The sequence below is a fragment of the Clarias gariepinus genome, chromosome 6 (genome assembly GCF_024256425.1).
Source record: "Clarias gariepinus isolate MV-2021 ecotype Netherlands chromosome 6, CGAR_prim_01v2, whole genome shotgun sequence".
NCBI lineage: Eukaryota > Metazoa > Chordata > Actinopteri > Siluriformes > Clariidae > Clarias > Clarias gariepinus.
This window is the reverse complement of record NC_071105.1, coordinates 3,176,701-3,196,809: the sequence shown is the minus strand read 5'-3', so window position 1 is coordinate 3,196,809 and position 20,109 is coordinate 3,176,701. Positions and strand designations below refer to the sequence as shown.

At 39.7% G+C, this 20,109-nt stretch overlaps 2 protein-coding genes across 2 annotated transcripts; both read left to right on the top strand.

Moving 5' to 3' along the window:
* Nucleotides 1-408: 408 nt before the first annotated feature.
* Nucleotides 409-6,744, top strand: zranb2 (zinc finger, RAN-binding domain containing 2). Its single transcript, XM_053499357.1, has 10 exons — nucleotides 409-660; nucleotides 1,911-1,963; nucleotides 2,087-2,195; nucleotides 3,023-3,105; nucleotides 3,192-3,268; nucleotides 3,460-3,633; nucleotides 3,719-3,903; nucleotides 4,970-5,023; nucleotides 5,359-5,514; nucleotides 6,023-6,744. Exons 1-10 carry the CDS (start codon nucleotides 605-607, stop codon nucleotides 6,075-6,077), a joined length of 1,002 nt encoding a protein of 333 aa, XP_053355332.1. The 5' UTR covers nucleotides 409-604; the 3' UTR covers nucleotides 6,078-6,744.
* A 3,565-nt stretch (nucleotides 6,745-10,309) lies between these two features.
* Nucleotides 10,310-18,627, top strand: ptger3 (prostaglandin E receptor 3 (subtype EP3)). The gene is made up of 2 exons (XM_053497776.1): nucleotides 10,310-11,308; nucleotides 17,167-18,627. The coding sequence occupies exons 1-2, from the start codon at nucleotides 10,448-10,450 to the stop codon at nucleotides 17,509-17,511; spliced, it is 1,206 nt and encodes a 401-aa protein (XP_053353751.1). The 5' UTR covers nucleotides 10,310-10,447; the 3' UTR covers nucleotides 17,512-18,627.
* Nucleotides 18,628-20,109: the final 1,482 nt, after the last annotated feature.

Genomic DNA, 20,109 nt, shown 5'->3' with positions numbered 1-20,109 from the left:
TACTTGGAATTACTTGGAAAACTCTTTTGAACACCTGAGCTTTTCGTTAGCATGTACGATGAGACGGGTTTTTGACTTTATTTTCTTAATAAGTATGTAAAAAAGTTTTAATAAACAAACATTATCTATTTATTTAAAAAAAAAAAAAGGATGAATTACTAGTCAGAATGTTTGTATGAATGTATTTACGGTAAACCGTTAGGAATCGACTTTTAGAAATTATTCGGATCTGAATCACTCTACGCATTTCTATGGTGCCCTTCAGAACCACGCCCCCAACACGTTATAACCACGCCCACTCATAAAAGAAAGAAAAGGTCCTTCTTACGGCTTGTTCATCGCCTGAGTGAGGTGTCCAATCCAGGCGCCTGTCTAAAAACAAACGGTTTTCATACCTTGAAGTTGACATCACGCGATATTAGAAAAGCGTTTTAGGCGTCGACATACACAAACACACATACAGTGATGTTTTATTAAATAGCGTTTTTTAATCACAAATTAAGAAGGTATATATCAGGGGAAATATTAACAAACAGGCGCGGTCGTCCTTGCCTGTGAGACCCCGCGCGAGCGGCCACTTTGGAGACACACACACACAAAAAAAATGTCGGGGAAGAGTTTTCGTGTGAGTGACGGAGACTGGATTTGTCCAGATAAAAAGTAAGTAAAGTGTAAAGATGAGCTCTGGTGCGGTTTTGTAATTCAACGCGTCATTTATACGCATCTAAAGCGGTTCGTTAAAAAGGTTAGCCAGGCTACCTAGCTTAGCCAGGTGACGTCATGTCTGAATTAGCCTGTATTTACCTTAAATAATTATTTAACTCTTCTATAAGCGTGTTTAGTCGTGTAATTTTTATATCTCTGTATTTTTTATTTATATTTATTTAATTAGCAGAATTGCTAGCTTATTTCTATTGTGATATTTTGTATGCTAGCTAACTCTCGCAAGCTAACATTACCTTTTATTAAATATTAGGCTTAAATATAATTGAAATAAATTGTTTAATATTTAATATCGATTAACCTAAACTCTGTCTTATGAACATTTGTTCAGGACAAAGTGACCTTTCTTAATAAATAGGGCCATATGTTGTGTCCTGAGTGCTAGCATGCAAAATGATTCTCTTTAGTGAGTCGTTTTTTTTTTTTTCTATTCTAAAATGATTCATATGAACATTGAGTCGATTCTCTGATTCAGACACGAGATCTCGGGGCTAATACGAAGTGGTGTCAAAGTTTCTAGACTATTTGCCAACATATATAAGCACAAGGGCTACACACACAATCACAGGGAGCGCAGACCTTCATAAGTCAGCGTGCCAAAAGACATCGTCTGTCTGTGTACATCAGGGCTATTCTGACCACATGCGTTACCACGTCTGCTGTTTCATCATGGACGGAGAATTAAAACAAAGAACGGATGTGTAACTGGACAAATCTGCCACAGAGACGTTTGACATGATTTGGCGAGTTTATGAGTCGTTTGAGGTGTTTTGTGTGGTGTGCACGTTTCAAGAGTCGAAGAACATCACTAGAAGACAGCGAGAGATCAGGAAGAGCTTCAACAGGCTTAACCACCGAAAATGTTGAAGCACAAGATTCTGAATGGCATTGTCTGAGAACAATCCAATCCACAGCATTGCTGCCCTTGTTTGCGTGTCACGTGGAACCATCCAGGCAATTCTTTCGTGTGAGTTGAACATGCAGCGTGTTGCTATAGGAACAGTAGGAACATCACGTCGAAGTCTGCCAAGAACTTTGTCAGTGCTTCACTTCTCCTCTGTACTTAAAGCGTCTAAACCATCATTTCATATTCGATTTAATAGATTTGTTGTATTTAACAAGTTAAAACAGCAGTGTGTGGAACCCCTGTCTCTGATGTAATCACTTTCTTGTTCTTTTTTCTTAAGATGCGGAAATGTGAACTTTGCCAGAAGAACAAGCTGTAACAGGTGTGGACGAGGTTAGTGATGATACACACCCTTGCCATTAGGCATACATCGTATAAACAGTGCATTGTTAAACACAAACACACACATCTGCAGTGTGTACTTGTGAGATAATGTATTTATTTATTTTTTAACAGAGAAGACGACGGACGCGAAGCTGATGAAGGCAGGAGGAACCGAGATCGGGAAGACCCTGGCTGAGAAGAGCAGGGGACTCTTCAGCGCCAACGACTGGCAGTGCAAAACGTCAGCCTTCACACACACACACTTGCACAAATCTTTTTAATTACTTTTACAACCTTACAGATAAATTAACATTTTTACACACTTAGTCTTACCTCCACAATTACACTAAGACATCTAGTTACACACTTACTTTGTCACACATACTTTCACATTTGTACACACTTACACGTGTGTCCTTGCACTCTTTCACGCACTCGTTCACATCTATTCCTAAACACTTACACACACTCTTACACATTTTCATTTGTACACACTCTATCACTCTTACACATCTTTTCTTTGTGCACTTACACTCTTGCACACTCCTGCAGACCTATGTTAACTTTCACACACTTACTCTTTCACTTGCACACACACTCTCACTCTTTTACTCTTAGTCACTTAGTCTTAATTACACATGCGCGCGCACACACACACTCCTACTTCAATTTACACACCGTCTTACACTTTTACTTGCACACTTAAACACACATTCTTACACACACTCATACTTTTATTTGCACACACTTTTTTATTTTTTAGTCTAGACACACACTCTTTCACAACTCCTTCTCCTTACACGCTTACTTCCGCTTAAACTGATTACACACATTCATACACACTTACATCCATACAGTTGCACACCTACTTACTCTTCTGCACTTGTATAAACACTCTTACACATTGTGTGTATAAAACTGTTTTTTTCATTAACAGGATATCTGGAAGTTTTCTCCAGTGCAAATTAAAGTTTCCAGAGTTTCAGCCTGATGTAATCTTACACACTGGAGTGATGTGTGTACAGTGTGAAACTTACTAATAATTAGTTTCTTGTGTTAACAATGTAGATGTGGGAACGTGAACTGGGCCAGGAGGTCAGAGTGCAACATGTGCAACACCCCCAAATACGCCAAACTGGAGGAGCGAACAGGTACACCTCTCTCATGTATCCAGATTATTATATGCCCCATGGTATTACTATAATAATAATAAATTGTTTATTCTTTTCCTTTTAAGGATACGGTGGAGGTTTTAATGAGAGAGAAAATTTAGTTTATAACGAGAGAGAAGAGTCGGATGGAGAATATGATGAGGTAGACTATTATAATCACAACCTTATTGTTATAATTTTTTTCCTGGAAGCATTGTTTATACGTTATTCATTAACATATTATACATACATAAATGTAGTTCAGAGTTTATTTCACAGTATTATTATTTCTGCATTTATGACCTGTTGTAGCAAAAAGAATAAAATTAATTAATGATTGTATTTTGTCTTTAGTTTGGCCGTATAAAAAAGAAGTTTAGAGGAAAAAACAAGAAGGACACCGAGAAAAAGGGAGAGTCTGAAAAAGACGAGGACAAAAGCAAGAAAAAGGAGGAGGAGCCGGTGGAAGACGAGGATGATGAAGACGATGAAGATGAAGATGGCGATCTGTCAAAATACAAGCTTGATGTGAGGGTTTGGTTTTAATTACATTATCATGTTAGCGTTAATATAAACGTCGTGCGTGAGTAACATTTGCGTAACCCTTCTTCAGGATGATGACGATGATGATGACAACGATGATGATGATGATGATGACGACGACGACGATGGCGATTTGTCTAAATACGATCTGGATGCGAGCGACGAGTTGAAGCCGTCGGAGAAGAAAGGCAGCGTCTCGGGTTCCTCTCGCTCGTCCTCTCGCTCGTCCAGCTCGAGCTCTCGGTCCAGGTCCAGGTAAAAGGGTACAGGTCAAGGGTAACGCCAGACAAAATGTCAGTATCTGCTTAATATCTTTATTCAAACCTGTTTGCTGATGATTTGACTGTTTGTGTGTTGATCTGTGACGTGGAAGCTCGAGGCACTTCCTTCTGTCTGATCTAATCTGGTGTAGAAACATGAAAGGTCACGTCGCAAAAGAACAGAACGCAAAGGCGAGCTCACGAATGTCAGGGGTTTCGGAAAAGGGTTGCCATGGAAACTTCATGATGCACCTTTCATTTAGTGGACCGTTTAGTCGTGCTTTTTGATCACGTACAAAACTTTATTATATATAGTTGTTTAATGAAGTTCAATGATAAATCTTACTACTATCATTAATATGCGTCTATTAAATTATTTTTTTCTTCTTTAACATTTGTAAGTAAAGCTGAGCGTGATATATGCATGCAGAGTCGGACAAAAAAAAATGTAGACTCATCTCAGGAAATGAAAAACCCTATGATGTATATTACATTAGTATAATTTGTATTGATGTACATATTATTAATAACATATAGCAATAAATTTAGTATTAAAATATTTTTAAATCTATTGCTACCTTATTAATAATGTAATATCATTGTATGTCATAATAATGTAGTGTACGTCATACTGTTTTTCTTTTCTTGAAAGATGTACACTTTTTTTTTTCTTTTTTTTCCGACTTTATTGACTTCGATGGATAATCAGAGTTGGCAAAAAATGTAAAATTTAGGGAAAATGGTTCTAACAGTTAGGAAAGTTCATTAACTGTCCACAGGAAACAGACTCTGTGTTGCTTTGTGTTGTGTGTGAGGGGTGAAGTGTGTTAACATTACCATTGAGTTAATATGATGATGATGTTGGTTAATACTGATGTTACTTTACTGTCACACTGCTGTTATAACTGGATCCATTTAAATTACAGTATTAAAGGATTGTTTAATTTATAACATTGTTAATATTAATATTGTTTAGTTTATTTTTTTGTTTGTTTGTTTGTTTTCTTTCTTTTTCCACTTTGTTTGGGGGGAAATTGGAAACGTGTTGCTCTGTGTTGCAGATCCCGGTCCAGGAGTTCGTCCGGTTCCCGCTCGCGCTCGAGGTCTCGCTCAAGGTGAATGAGGTGACATGCGCTCCCCATGGGAGAGAGTGTATGCGAGCTCAGTGGTTACCACAACCACTTCGGACTCGAGCACAGGCAGCACTTTTTATTGTGAAGGATATGATAGGAATCTTAAGATTCTTTATATAGTTGCTGCTCTTCTGCAGTCAAGCAATAAGGACTTTTTTTGTTTGTTTGTTTGTTTTTCATTTATACATGTTATCCAGATGTAGGAGGAAGCATGTCCGTTCTGTTATTGTTTTTCGTTGATCCTTTGTTGGTGTTGTTGAAGCTTTGTTGTGTTTGCGTCACTGATGGATAAACACCCGCTATATCCTCTTTAAAAGATCCAGCTCCCGTTCTGGGAAAGGCTCCGCCTCCTCGAGGAAGAGGTCTCGCTCGTCCTCGCCGTCTCCAGACCGAGGCCAGAAGAGAAGCCGCTCCAGATCTTCCTCTGCCGGACGCAACAAAAAAAGACGCTCTCGCTCGAATTCGTCCGAAAGGTTTGGGTTTATGTGGTGTAACAAAATGGCCTCCTTTCACATTTTATTATATCATCGATGATTGAGTTCTGTGGAGATTCTGCAGACCTGCCAAGCTAACTTTACACGTGTATTGAAACTGTTTTGAAATCGATCATACTTACTGACAGGCTTGAAAGCCCCACTACCTTCCCCTACCTCACATTGGTATCTGTCTGATCTCGTCACAACCGATGGTCTTACTCCATATATAAGCTGACATCACGTCCTTACTTTCAATTAATGTTTTAAATTCATAAACAACAAATGCACTGCCTGGTCAAAAAGAGTGTCTCACACTCTAAAATATCACTCACTCACATTTTGATTGAACACACGCCCTGTATACTCGCTGGTTGGCAGGTCTGCTGTTGGTGTACACACTTTGAATATTTTTTCATCATGGTATGACTTGTCACTTAGTTATCTGTGCTCTGTTTCTCTCTCTTTTTCTGTCTCTCTCTCTCTTCCCCTGTCTCTAACTCTATAGGGGTCGTGGCTCATCTGGATCGTCTCACTCTGGCTCCGGCTCACAAAAGAAATAATTAGCACAACAACAAAACAAAAAAAAAGTCTTAAACACAAAATAATGGAGAGAAATTCTGCATGTTGTCTTTGGGCAAAGAAAAAAAAAAATCACAAACTGTGCTGTTTTATGAGTTTCAGTAGCTTGGGGATTTATTTGGTTTTGTTTGTTTTTTGGGGTTTTTTTTCCCGTTATTGTTTCGTTACAGAAATCTGCCATTTAAACTGCCTAAATGCTCTGATGACGACATGAAGTTCCACGATTACGATCTTTGTTTAAAACGTTCTTAAATTACTAGCTGACGCTGGTTTCCACAAATCTGGTTTGAGATCTGTCAGTATTTCAGTAAACTCTTCGAGTGTTGCATCCATCATATTTTTATTTAGTCGTGTTAGGAGAAGGTAAGTATGTTTGGCTTTTGTTTTGAGGTTTTTTTTTGTTTGTTTGTTTTTTAAAGCTAGTCTTTAATAGCGTTACTTCTGTTTAAGACCCGATTCATATCCGATTGAAAAAAAAAATTTTGTCCAGAAACCAGCTCTACAAAGCCCAAACTTTAGTGCTTTTTGTTGAAAAAGTAACAGTTTAATTTGGCCCCGTCAGATCAACTCATATTTCTAGAAATCCGTTAGAGCTCATTAGACCTCCATGGCAGTGTGAACAGCGTGAATAAAAACATGTCAAACTTACTCCTGTGTGATGTTTTGTCTTGACATCAGTCACATCGGTCGCGCCAATTAAATTCTACCATTCAGCCGAGTTATTCAGTATGAAGTTGTCAGACGTGGATTCGTTTCCTCGTATCTATGGCAACAAATAATTTACAGGGAAGTGTACGGCCTGAACTGACTTTACTGACGTTATAATACGTTTATTACATTTATGGAAGGAGTCTCCAGGACAAGAGGTAAAGCTGTACCTGAACGTTTCCCAACGGATGAAGTGATTCAGTAACGAAGTCAGAGATACACTGAAGATGCCAAATGTCAAGGAATTGTCACAGGGTGTTCGAGTAAAACCGAGACTTTTAACAACAGAGCAGAATAACCGAACACAGTTCTGAGAGTAGAAACTCCCTTTATTTCTCTATATAACCTCCTGCTACACTAATGCACTTTATCACAGTGTTTTACTAGCGCTTGGACACCATCAAGGTAGAAAGGTTTATCAGTACATCGGAGCCGTGATCAGACTGTCTGCTTCATTCTCATCCTGGCCTCCCTGGAACTCCTTTAATGGTCCATCAGGAGATCAGGACTGTACGGGAGACGGGGCAATAACTCTCAGCCGAGCTCCTGGTGTTGGTGAATGAGTGTGTATACTGTTCACGCATACAGGTGTCTCTCTTCGGGCAATAAGTTATCTATCGCTTTGACTGATTAGGTGTTCCGCTTGTTGAATGTTCACGGGAACAACTGCAGTGAGCTCTCGGCCGGCATCGTCTTACATCGTTTTACTGCAGCTAAGTGTCTCATCACCGTACTGTGCTTAAAGTCTTCTGTAAACATCAATTGCTTTTACGCCTTCGTTCAGCAGACATTTAATCACGTCCTGGTTTGACTTGAACGGCATTTTTGTAAGTGGAATCGTACGGGTCAAACACACAGGAGCCTAAAATGTATGTAGGATTTAATTCTGTATTTTACAGTATACTTTTCAAAATGGTTTTATCCGTTTAAGTTAATCACACTAATGCTCCGTGCCATTTTTACTGTCGTAATGTTTTATTACCGAAAAGACAACCAAATGAAAAAACATTAAACTTTTTGGCCTAATGACAGAAAAAGTTATTTTTGTGCTTTGATTTCTTAGAGTAAAGGAAACGTTCTGCATAACCTTCACTTCTGGTCTCCAGGTGGCGTTTGTCACCTTTTAAATGTGCTTCAGATCTTCTAATCCCATACTGTCTACTCATCATGCTGTGACTGAAATGTCGGCGAAATTACTTTTTTTATGGGATCACATACTTTTTCCACGATGGAATGTTTGACTGTCAGATATAACGCTACCTGACCTCGCTGTGTCAGTCGGTAGCATCAGGTAGACCGGATTAGGGTGTGATTTTCAGGTCATATTTTAATGTACATTATCGGATGATTTGCATTACAGACCGACCTGAACATCAGGATCGTCTGGTCCTCTCGTGTACACCAGGTGATGTGCCTTAGGTAAAAAATATAGTTCACATACACGGAAGCATAAAAGTGTCTTTTAGGATTATTGAAGCCTGCAATTCTTTCTCCCAAATGTTCTGCCAGTATAGTTTTCTAAATGCGCAATATTGACTAAAGTATTTTGCCAAACCTGTTAGTTATTGAATTCAGATGTTTCAATCAATTATTTAATTCAATTTTGTTTGTATAGCGCTTTTAACAATTGTCACTGTCGCAAAGCAGCTTTACACAATCAAAAGATTTATGTTTGTACAGAATGTGAATGAATCAAAATGGTCCCTGGTGAACAAGCCGAGGGCGACAGTGACAAGGAAAAACTCCCTGAGATGGTAATAGGAAGAAACCTTGGGAGGAGCCGGACTCAACAGGAAACCCATCCTCATCTGGGTGAAACAGAGAGCAGGAATTGATCTGCATTCATACTGTGTGTTAGGAGGCAGACAGTTCAGTATAACAGTTGATGTTAATATCAGGTCCCTCATCCCCAGGGAAGGACAATCTTAATGCTTCAGCATACCAAGACATCTTGGACAATGCTAAGCTTATGAACTTACCGCTGCTGCAGAGGAGAAGTTCATTTAGAGTTCCCAGCCTCAGAAATCACCAAGGACTGGACATCACTGATGGTATCGCTCACCTTTTCTTCTCCATACAAGATTCGTTTTCCAAATGCTCCAATCAATCAGAAAGGGGGTTCATCAGAGAAAATGACTTTACTTCAGTCCTCAGCAGTCAAATCCCTGTACCTTTTGTAGAATGTCAGTCTGTCTCTGATGTTTTTCCTGGAGAGAAGTGGCGTCTGCCATCAGTCGAATTTACACAGTCATACACAGTACGATATACAGTGAAATGCTTATACGACCGCCTGTGACCTTAAAAATGTAAAAACAATTAACAAGAAATAAGAAAGATAAATAAATAGATAACACTATAAGAAAGTGGAACATAATGTAAAAAAATATATAAGAAATATAAAACCCATCTGTACAGTCCTGTGTCCTGCCAACAGTAAAGCATCCTGAGACCATTCGTGTGTGCCAAGTGAGTGGGCTCACCTACAAAAAAAAAACACAGCCATGAATAAAGAACGGTACAAAAACCTCCTCCGAGAGCAACTTCTGTCAACCATCCAAGAAGAGTTTGGTGATGAACAATGCCTTTTTCAGCATGATGCAGCTCCTCGGCATAAGGCAAAAGTGATAACTACGTTTCTCAGGGAACCAAACATTAAAATTTTGGGTCCATGACCAGGAAACTTCTCAGACCTGAATCTCATTGAGAACTTGTGGACAAGACACAGGTGGACAAAAAAAAAAAAAAAAAACACAGACAAATTCTGACAAACTCCAAGGATTCGTTAATCTAAGAAGGTGGTGCCATCAGTCAGGATGTGGGCAAGAAGTTGATTGACAGCATGTCAGGGTGAACTGCAGAGGTTCAACACTGCAAATACTGACATAAACTTGCAATTATAAAATGTTTGTAATTATACTTGATTAGACCAGAATAACATCTGACACAGGGATCTAAAAACACTGAAGCAGCAGATTTAATATTTGTGTCATTCTCAAAACTTTTGGCCCCGGCTGTACTTTACATACTAATGAATATTTGATCAATGTTTTTCTGCAGGTATTTGGGTTTTATATATCATTAATCATTTAGTTTGTTTTATATATAATTGCTCATTATTATTATTATTATTATTATTATTATTATTATTATATTGTTTTACATTATTAATTTCTTTTTGTTTCATTAATAATTTAATCATTATTCATTTCTTTTTGTTTCATTATCCAGACTTTGTTGTTGTTGTTGTTTTCATGTGTGTAAATGTCTCCAGAGTTATAACATTAACAGCATAACATGTTTACATGCACATCTCTGGTTTGTTTTTTGTTTTTTTTGCACACGTGGAAAAACACGATCACGCATGAAGCGTGTGATATTTCTGCCCGGTGGGTCAGGGGTGTGTTCCCCCTGCTTACGCGCATGTGCACAGCGAAGCGTTCCTTGTGTGTGTGTGTGTGTGTGTGTGTGTGTGTGTTCGTGAGAGAGACGCTCCTCTGGCTGTGCGCGCGCTGGAGTGCTCGGAGTCCCGCCTCTGCGCTCGGACGCGCGTAACGCGTGCGCGCCGTCTCCCGTGGCGCTGCTGTGAGTGTGTGTGTGTGTGTGTGTGTGTGTGCGTCTCCACGACCATGGTCACACAGACAGGATGACGTCCGAATGTGAACCCCATCTCCCTTCGAACCGCTCGCAGGACGCGATGCTGGAGTGGAACGCGTCCAGGCCGGCGCGCGACCCCAGCGGCGCGAGCGCCGGCGCCCAGAGCGCCACGTGCAGCTCGGTGTCCGTGGCGTTTCCCATCACCATGATGGTGACCGGGATGGTGGGCAACCTGCTGGCCATCCTGCTGGTCTACACGGCGTACAGGAGGAAAGAGAACAAGCGCAAGCAGTCGTTCCTGCTCTGTATCGGCTCCCTGGCGCTGACGGACCTCTTCGGCCAGCTCCTCACCAGCCCCGTGGTCATCTCCGTCTACCGAGCCGAGCTGCAGTGGGAGCGCGTCGACCCCTCGGGCACGCTGTGCGCCTTCTTCGGCGTGTGCATGACCACCTTCGGCTTGTGCTCGCTGTTCTTCGCGAGCGCCATGGCCGTGGAGCGGGCTCTGGCCATCACGGCGCCGCACTGGTACTCCAACAGCACGAGGACCGCCGTCACCAAGCACGTGCTGGTCTCCGTCTGGTGCCTGGTGCTCTGCTTCGCGCTGCTGCCCGTCGTCGGGGTCGGGAGGTACACCCTGCAGTGGCCCGGCACGTGGTGCTTCATCAGCACGGGGGACTCGAACGTCAGCGGGAACACGTTCTTCGCCGTGACCTTCGCCGCGCTCGGGATCTCCTCGCTGCTCGTCACCTTCTCCTGTAACGTGGTGACGATCCGCGCGTTGGTGGTGCGCTGCAGGGTCAAACCGAGCGCGTCGCAGGGCTCCAGGCAGTGGGAGAGACTCACCACCGAGACCGTCATCCAGCTCATGGGCATCATGTGCGTGCTGCTCGTCTGCTGGGCTCCTCTACTGGTGTGTGCGTTTATTATTATTATTATTATCATCATCATAATTATTATTATAATAATAATAATTATTATTATTATTATCATCAGCAGCAGCATCATGATTGTTATTATTATTATTACTTTATTTATTACTACGATTTATGCGGAAACTTTTTAACGTACGGTATTTTTACGCACATAAACGCACTTGGAGAGGTGTGGCCGGGTGCGCAGTCACTTTCCTTCACACGTGGTCATGGTGTGAGGAAACCCATCAGTGTGTCCTTTTAGCTAATTAAAATCACAGAAAATGATGAATAATCAGAAGAGAGAGAGAGAGATGCTGCATGCTCCAGTCAAAAGAAAATGTCTGCAGGAAAAGAAAAATGTTTTTTTTACATAATAATAATAATAATAATAATAAATTACTTTATTTTGATGTAAAAACCTTTTACTTAACAGTAAAATATCGGTGTTATTATAATAATAATAATAATAATAATAATCGATTATTGGCCTCGTTTTCTCATCAGAACCCATCGGTATGTCCTTTTAAATAATTAAGACAGAGAGAGAGAGAGATGCTGCATGCTCCAGTGTAAAGGTAAAAAAATGTTAACAGGATAAAAAAAAATCCACATAATAATAATAATCAAATATAGTACTATTATTTTATGTAATAATATAAAAATATGAGAACATTTTTGTTTGAATGTTTTTCCTCTTCTTGCATAATAGGGAGCAAATACATCCTTGAAACTAGACTTCCTTTTTATTTAAATACTTTATTATTGCTATTATTATTATTATTATTATATACCACTTATTATGTGATGACACGGTGGTTTAGTGTTTGGCACTGTTGCCTCGCACCTCCAGGGTCTGGTTTCTGTGTGGATGGAGTGTGTATGTTCTCTCCGTGCTTGATGGGTTTCCTCCGGGTACTCCAGTTTCCTCCCACAGTCGAAAGACATGCAGACTAGATTAATTGCCGTTCCGGTTAGCTAGTAAGTGTATGCATGTGCGTGCCCTGCGATTAATTGCCACCTCATGTCTCCTGAGATAGGCTTCAGCCCCTGTGACCCTGTATACAGTATAAAGTGGAATATACAGTGTGTGAGTGAGTGAGTGAGTGAGTAAATGTATTTGTATGCACAGATCAGAGCTGTCCGGGTGTGAGCTTGCTTGAAACCACAGAACCCATCAGTATGTCCTTTTAGCTAATTAAAATTACAGAAAACATGAAAATTATAAATAATCAGAGACAAAAAAGATGGGATGCTGCATGCTCCAGTGCAGAGGTAAAAGAAAATGTGGGCAGGAAAATAAAATATATTTTCCCCATAATAATAATAATAATAATAATAATAATAATAATAAATGGTAGTACTATTATTGTATGTAATAATATAGAAATATCAGAACGTTATTGTTTTAATGTTCTTATTGCATAATTGGGAGCATTTTTTTTTCTCAACTGTAGTAGTATATTTTTTTAAAGTTTTTTTTCATCTTTTTTTTAATGCATTTTTATGCACAATAAGCACTTGGAGAGCAGCAGAGGTGTCCGGGTGTGCACTCACTTTCTTTCACACGTGGTGGTGGTGTGAGGAAACCACAGAAACCATCAGTATGTCCTTTTAGCTAATTAAAATTACAGGAAACATGAGAGTGATGAATAATCAGGAGAGAGAGAGAGAGAGACATAGAGAGAGATGCTGCATGCTCCAGTGTAGAGGTAAAACAAATGTTGTCAGGAAAATAAAATAAAACAGTTTCCCAATAATAATGTTGTTGTTGGTCTTTCGGGCCGATCTCGTCGCCACAGAGCACCATCCCATCCACACACAACTTTGGCACAGGTTTAATGCTGGATGCCCCTACTGACACAACCCTCCCATTTTATCTGGGCTTGGGGCCGGCACTGCATCCAGTGGCTGGGGTTTGGGCCCTGGGTGGGAATCGAACCCAGCCCAGGCAAGAAACCTACAATGAGCCACCAAATCCCATTAATAATATTAATAATAATAAAAATAAAAATAATGAATTGTACTACTTTTATTATATGTAATAAATTGTAAAAAATATATATATATATATATATATATATATATATATATAAAAGTATGAGAACCATAATTTCTATGGCAGTTACTTTGGGTTTCCAGCTTTAAGCCTGATTGTCATCCACTCACTACAGGCAATTTGGGAACAGCAATTAGGCTAATCTGCATGTCTTTGTATTGTGGGAGGAAACCGGAGCAGCCGGGGGAAACCCACCAAGAGAGAACATGCAAACTCCATGCACACGGACCCCGAGGCGGGAATGAAATCTGGAACCTGGAGATGCGAGGCGACAGGCGATTAAAAGTGTAGTAATAGTGGTATGATTATTATTCAAGATACAAATAACTTTATTAATTCCAGAGGGAAATTGCTCCCTTTATTATTATTATTATTATTATTATTATTATTATTATTATGTAGCACTTATTATGTATTCAACCTGAAATCTATTTTTTTAGGGAATGTCAATTTTTACAACAAACATTATTAGTGTGTTTATAATTTTGCTCAAACGTTTCATTATAAAAACTAACGACTACAAACAGCCGAGTTCAACTTCCCTTTTTTGCCCCTTAAATCACAGCCTAAAATGTCCTCAACTCTTTCTATCTGAAGAAACTAAATCCGTAGTAAATCCTGTCCACTCCGCGTCGGACGGTTCTTGAAAAACAAAATTCCTCACCATTAAAAAACTAGCTTTAAAAGTTCCTCAGTCTGATCCTGAAGGAACCTAATTAACTACAGATGTTGAAGAAGAAGAAGAAAAAAAAGAAGGTTTTTCCTCTGTGCCAGAACACGATGGGTTGCGCTTCGGTAATGAGCTCTTTTGCGTAATAAACTCTAATAACCTTTAGCTGTCCAGTTTCTGTTCATTGTTCCCTGGCGCTCATGTTGCTGGTGAATCTCTGCCAGCCAGGAGAACGCTGGTACTCACACTCCTGCCATCAGCTGTTTAACATTCTCAGGCATCTGGTAGTCATCATGTTGGCTTAACAGGACAGAACGGTCATTTTTAAAAGGACTTGGTTTAAATGCAACTTTGGAAGTGTTGAAATATCGACTACACAGAGCGAGCCTGTCTCACTTGCGCTCAGAAGGACGAGACCTCAACCTAAGCCTTTCTTCATGGTCATGTGACTGCATGAAATGATTCCCGTCTTCTCTTGGGTATGTTAAGGTGAGAATAATGCTATTGAATTCTTGATTCTGGTTGGTTGGAAGGTGTTGATTAATTTTCTGTAACGGCACCACGGACAGTAAGCGCAGGTTTGTATTAATGAGCTCGTTCTGATACGTCGTAGTTTCCATGGAAACGGCTCATGTACGATGAACACTCCACGTGATTATTATGTATGTAGAAACGTGTGATCGTTGATACGTGATGTTTAGGAGAGACTGAAGAAGGAACAAATGGCTGAAGGGATAACACACTTGAGGATGGGCTGTTAAAGGAAGCAGTAGCTCTATTTCATCATGCCGCGCGGTTGTTGATTATTTTTCTACAACAGCATGACAGAAGGCGTATGCAGAGGCTCGGAGTTCGTTACACAAGACGTGACAGGAGATAAAACACGGAGACCTACGTAGACCTTGCAGCAGCTGCACCATATAACTACTGTTCTAATATTTGAAGAAGATCTCTTTACATTCCAGGAGCTTCTGTAAAATAAACACGCAGAGAAGAAACAACAGTCTTAAAGTCACCTCAGGCTGTAAACAGAAGGAAAAAACAAATAATGTGGAATCTTATAAAGGGTTTGCATAGAACCTGGAGTTAGTGTTTCCCAATAGGAAAGAAGTGTGTATCAAGGAAGAAAAAGCTAGGTATTAAATAAACACAACAGGATGAGCAAACAGTTGGAGGTTGTCCTCAACACTCAGGGTTCTTCAGCGGCTCTTTGAAGATAATTTCAAGAGATAATTAAGGGTTCTTGGCTTCCCAAAAGCATTCTAATTAGAACTTTATCTGAAAACAATAATCAAAATTGCGGTGCATATACAGTGCCGCTACAGAGTATTTAACCCACTTCTGTTTTTTTGTTCTTTTTTTTTTACTTTTTTTTGTCACACTTAAATAGTTGAGATTGTCAAATAAGTTTTTAGATTACACAAAGATAACCAGAGTAAGTACAAAATGCAGTTTTTCAATTATTTTCATTTATTAAGGGAAAAAAGCTGTCCAAACCTGCCAGCCCCCTATGTAAAAAAGTAATTGCCCCCTAAACCAAATAACTGTTTGCACCCTACTTGGCAACACCAACTGCAATCGAGCATTTGCAATAACTGGCAGTGAGTCATTCACATCATGGTGAAGGAATTTTGAGATTTTGTAAATTTTAAACGTACATTACCATAGGCATAATTTGTTATACATTTCCCTGCTTGTCACCTAGAACACGTACAATTTTGGTAATCAGAGACAACCCTCGTTCCTTGCAGAACTTCATTCCAAAGTTCAGATGAGGCTCATATGAAGCATCTGCAGTCCCACCGAGCTAAATCAAGTTGCCATATTAAAAAGTTATGCTGTATTTAGTACAAATTTAACTGTTTTCTTTTCCTAGAATTACCCATATCCTAGGAATACACTAAGAGCCACATGGAAAACTAGAGTAATGAACTAGGATTCCATCTGAACCACATAGCAACCTGATATACCATAGGAACACCACGAGGAACACCAAAGCATCTTGGAGTATGATAGCAACCACAAAGCAGAACTCCAACAATCATCTGCAATAACAGAGGAATCACCTACCAACACCACAGCCACCACCTGAATTACCAACACCAGCAGCACCACAGCAACCTTTAGGGGTACCTAGCAACCACACTGATAGCCAACTGAAAAACCTCAGCAAGCCCTTAGCAAACACCTAGGATTCCATGCAGACCACTTAGCAACACCCTGGCAACCTACTGTGTTCCTGTAATACCAAAGAAACACCCTAGAAAAACACAATCACTGCTAAGAGCGTGGAGCCAACTGAAAGAATAAGGTCACGTTTACAACTAGCAGAACTGAGGTTCCTTTTCATGGTTGCAGGCCTTATTTTGGACAGGTAAAGAAGTCTGGATTGAAGCTTGCTGCTACCACCAGGAAATGTGGAAGGGAAATTTCCCGTGAAGAATATTCTTTGGAAAACATGTTCCCAACTCTCAACTCTCGTCCTGGAGAACCATTTATTGTTTTCTTTGTTCCTAACATGTCTAAAGTGTGTTTGTGAAGGGAAAGTTGCAGAACATTGGATTCTCCAGAACCAAAACTGTGACCAATAAAATATGTCATGAAGGTAATAAGAGTTTTCCCACTGGTTTTGCAAAGCTGGTACCTCACAATACAAACGCTCCACCTCACAAAAAAGTTTGTCTTAAGAAATGAAATTTTGCAAGATATTTGCCTTGCCATACGAAGCGTTTTCAGCATACCAGTGACGAACCGAGCTGAAGTGTTTGTGTGCCTGTTTGCGGTTACTTAGCAAATTCACATAAGTTACGCACAACACCCGGATGGCTATGAGGAATCATAACTTAAGGTTAAGTAAGGTTTAATGTCTATTTATTTCATTTAACTTCATTTACATGTCTTTTCTGTGTTTTGATTGTTTCTAAATGCAAAAAATATGATGTTGAAAATTGGTAATATTTTTGGGTGACTGGAACGGATTATCTGTATTTACATTATTTCCTATGGGACAGTGCATTTCACAATACAAAATTTCACTTTAAGAACTCGCCTCCAGAACGGATTGAATTCCTTTGCCGAGGTAATGCTGTACAATGCACAGTTACTGACCAACCGCTGTCTTTTCACAGGTCCTGATGTTGAAGATGATCTCCAACCACACATCTTCTCATCACTGCAAATCGATTCCTCTCCTGCCCAGCCGGGAACTACCGATGGACTGCAACTTCTTCCTGACAGCCATTCGCCTGGCCTCGCTTAATCAGATCCTGGATCCGTGGGTGTACCTGCTCCTTCGAGAGATCCTCCTGAGGAAGTTCTGCCAGGTGGCCAACGCAGTGTCCAACTGTTCGCTGGAAGGACAGAAAGAGACGCAGAAAGAAACCCCTGTGGACGGCATGAAGGATCCAGCTAAGGACAACGATGAGTGCAGGAAACTGGCTTCTCCTGATCCTAGTGGAAGTGCACAAGTGTGACTGCAGTTATTTATAGAAAAGTGTTTAAATCTACGCTTGAGGATGATGACGGCGGGATATGAACGATTAATCTCGTTCTAATAGACGCTGGCTTTTGGGATCTCGGCACGAAAGCTGAGTGAGTCCAGCATGCAAACAATCGACGCTTTTAGACAGATAGAACCGCTCGGCCCTGGCATGTGTACGTGTCGCTAAATTGATTATCATCCTGGGAAGCAAACATTGCAGTCCGAGATCTGGACTCTGTTCTTCATATGTCGCTTACCAAATACAAAATGACAGATTCCAGATGTGCTATTCGCTATAATCACAAGAGAACGGGGTTAATGCAGGCGGATTGAGTTATCTGAGATCGCTCCATGCTCGCTGACTGGAAATCAGCAATGGCCCCTGAGAGGAAGATTTTTTTTTTATTGAAGGTCAAATCAACCATGATATAATCTATGATGTTACAAGTTATCTAATTATAATGCATTCAGAAGTGAAATATTTATGTAGGTTTAGAGGTTACAATACTTTACGTTTTGCCGCTAAGTTTATTACTGTATGCATTATAATTTATTAACATGGATGCATTATGAAGTAGCACTCCTAACACTTTATATGACCAATACCAATGCAGCTCAACACCACTTTGTCACTTTGTATAGTGCATTAATAACATCAGTCGATTTTTAAAAAAGATAATTTTGCAGTTTCTGGAAGAATCTGTGCATAAACTGTGATAAATAAAATATAGGAACTTTGGCTGGTTTAATAAATGTCTTTGTGTTTAATGCGTCCCACGTTACTTACATCCTGCACTGAATTAGTTTGGTATTGGTGATATAATGTGGCAAAAACACTGCTTAATTTAATTTGGTTTGATTTACAGTACCGTGCAAAAGTCTTAGGCAGCCTGTGTTATTAGTACACACTTTCCTATAGATTTATTTTTTATTATTATTTTAATTATTGCATCAATACAAAAACATTCCTGATTTTCAAAATTCAGTATTCCAACACAAAATCAAAAGTTGAAGAAGAATATTTGAATGCCAGGAAAGAAGGCAGCATGTTATACAAGAAACCACTTTTTGGACCGGAAAAATGGAAGCTTTGTGTGCAAAAAAGATGCGGAAACGGGAATCAAAGTGAACTGTGGGTGGCTCTACAGGATGCGCAATAAATCTTAGTAGCTAATTTCATTATTAAACTGCACAAATTATTCCTGAAACTCATCAAAGCATTCTCCCACCAAATACCGACTTTGTTTCATTAATTACTGTTTACTGAGCTTTATAGTTCTTTTTTTTTTTTTTAAGATCTCCTTGCTGTAGCATTCATTTGTAGACTTTTGCACATTACTGTATATAGCACTTTTAACAGAAGACAGCATCCTTACAACGCAGCTTCGCAGAAAGCTATAGGTATAATGTTGGACCCAGACTAAATAAGGAAGTGTGATAGACATGAGTACAGTATACAGATGGAAAAGAGTAGAGCGTGTGGTGTTTGCTGTTTGTTTGCTATTTTCTCAAATCTATGAAACTCCCGTTTATTTATGAATTATTTAATGATTTAACAGGTAAACTGAGTTTATGGGACTGTCCTGAATTACTCAACTGTGAACTCGCATGGCTTAATCTGCTATGAATTGTCCAGGCATTAGCCATAAAAGGCTACAAACACACTCACAATGTGCCAAACTCAAGCCAAATCGTCAGAAGACGTCTACCATCTTTTTCAGATTTACCTGTGAAGTTCCTCCCGAATTTGCCTGGAAAATTTTATGACGTTCTTCAAGGACTTCTACGATTTCTGTCAAACCCTTAACAGTTTCCCAAGACTTGCTACATGATTTTTTTAGTCATGGACCATATTATCCATATTATGAACCCATTATCTTCTCATCCTGTCAGCTTTCCTGTTAACACCGACCCGGATCCAACTGGTTTCAGTTCCTTCTTATTACTATTTAAATTTCAGTATAGCTAGCAGAAAATAAACTTAGGAAACTAGAATCTAGAGCTGAGCCTTAAACCGCTTCATCCTCCTTACTAAGATGCACTAAAACCACTTAAATAAAACAAAGTGTTCTACCACCTTATGTAGTATGGATGGGAATCAACAGGGACCAGACGATACCATATTATCACGATACCTAGGCACCAATGTTATCATATTTAGTTACATTTCTAAACATAACCTTGCAAATAAATTGCTCCTACCATACAGGATGCTGTGCTGCCTGCCAATGTAGGAATTGTTTAGAGTGCGCCACCTGTGGGATTATAAAGTCACTGCAACATTTTACCACCTCAAATGCATAAATTTTACATATATGAATTTTAAATGAATTAATTATTTAAAAAATACATTTTGGAGATCAATTGCCACACAAAAATATTGTGATATGCAACTGAATTGATTTCCCCCACCTGTTTTACGTAGCGCACTAAACGTCAATTTGAAATGCAGATACTCAGAGTAATTAGCTAGATTGGGATTCATCAGTCTGTCCTCTTATACGGCTGGTGTCACCATGTGATGATGAGCTCAGACACGCTGTCCAAAACATGACCTTAATAGTTCTTTAGAATAGAACCAAGGCAAGTC

What these genes read in the sequence shown, in the direction of transcription:
- zranb2 (XM_053499357.1), top strand. Translation starts at nt 605, where the DNA reads ATGTCGGGGAAGAGTTTTCGTGTGAGTGACGGAGACTGGATTTGTCCA. An exon ending in CTGTAACAGGTGTGGACGAG is followed by an intron (nt 1,964 to 2,086) that starts GTTAGTGATGAT and finishes ATTTTTTAACAG; the next exon opens with AGAAGACGACGGACGCGAAG. An exon ending in CAAACTGGAGGAGCGAACAG is followed by an intron (nt 3,106 to 3,191) that starts GTACACCTCTCT and finishes TTTCCTTTTAAG; the next exon opens with GATACGGTGGAGGTTTTAAT.
- ptger3 (XM_053497776.1), top strand. Translation starts at nt 10,448, where the DNA reads ATGACGTCCGAATGTGAACCCCATCTCCCTTCGAACCGCTCGCAGGAC. An exon ending in TCTGCTGGGCTCCTCTACTG is followed by an intron (nt 11,309 to 17,166) that starts GTGTGTGCGTTT and finishes GTCTTTTCACAG; the next exon opens with GTCCTGATGTTGAAGATGAT.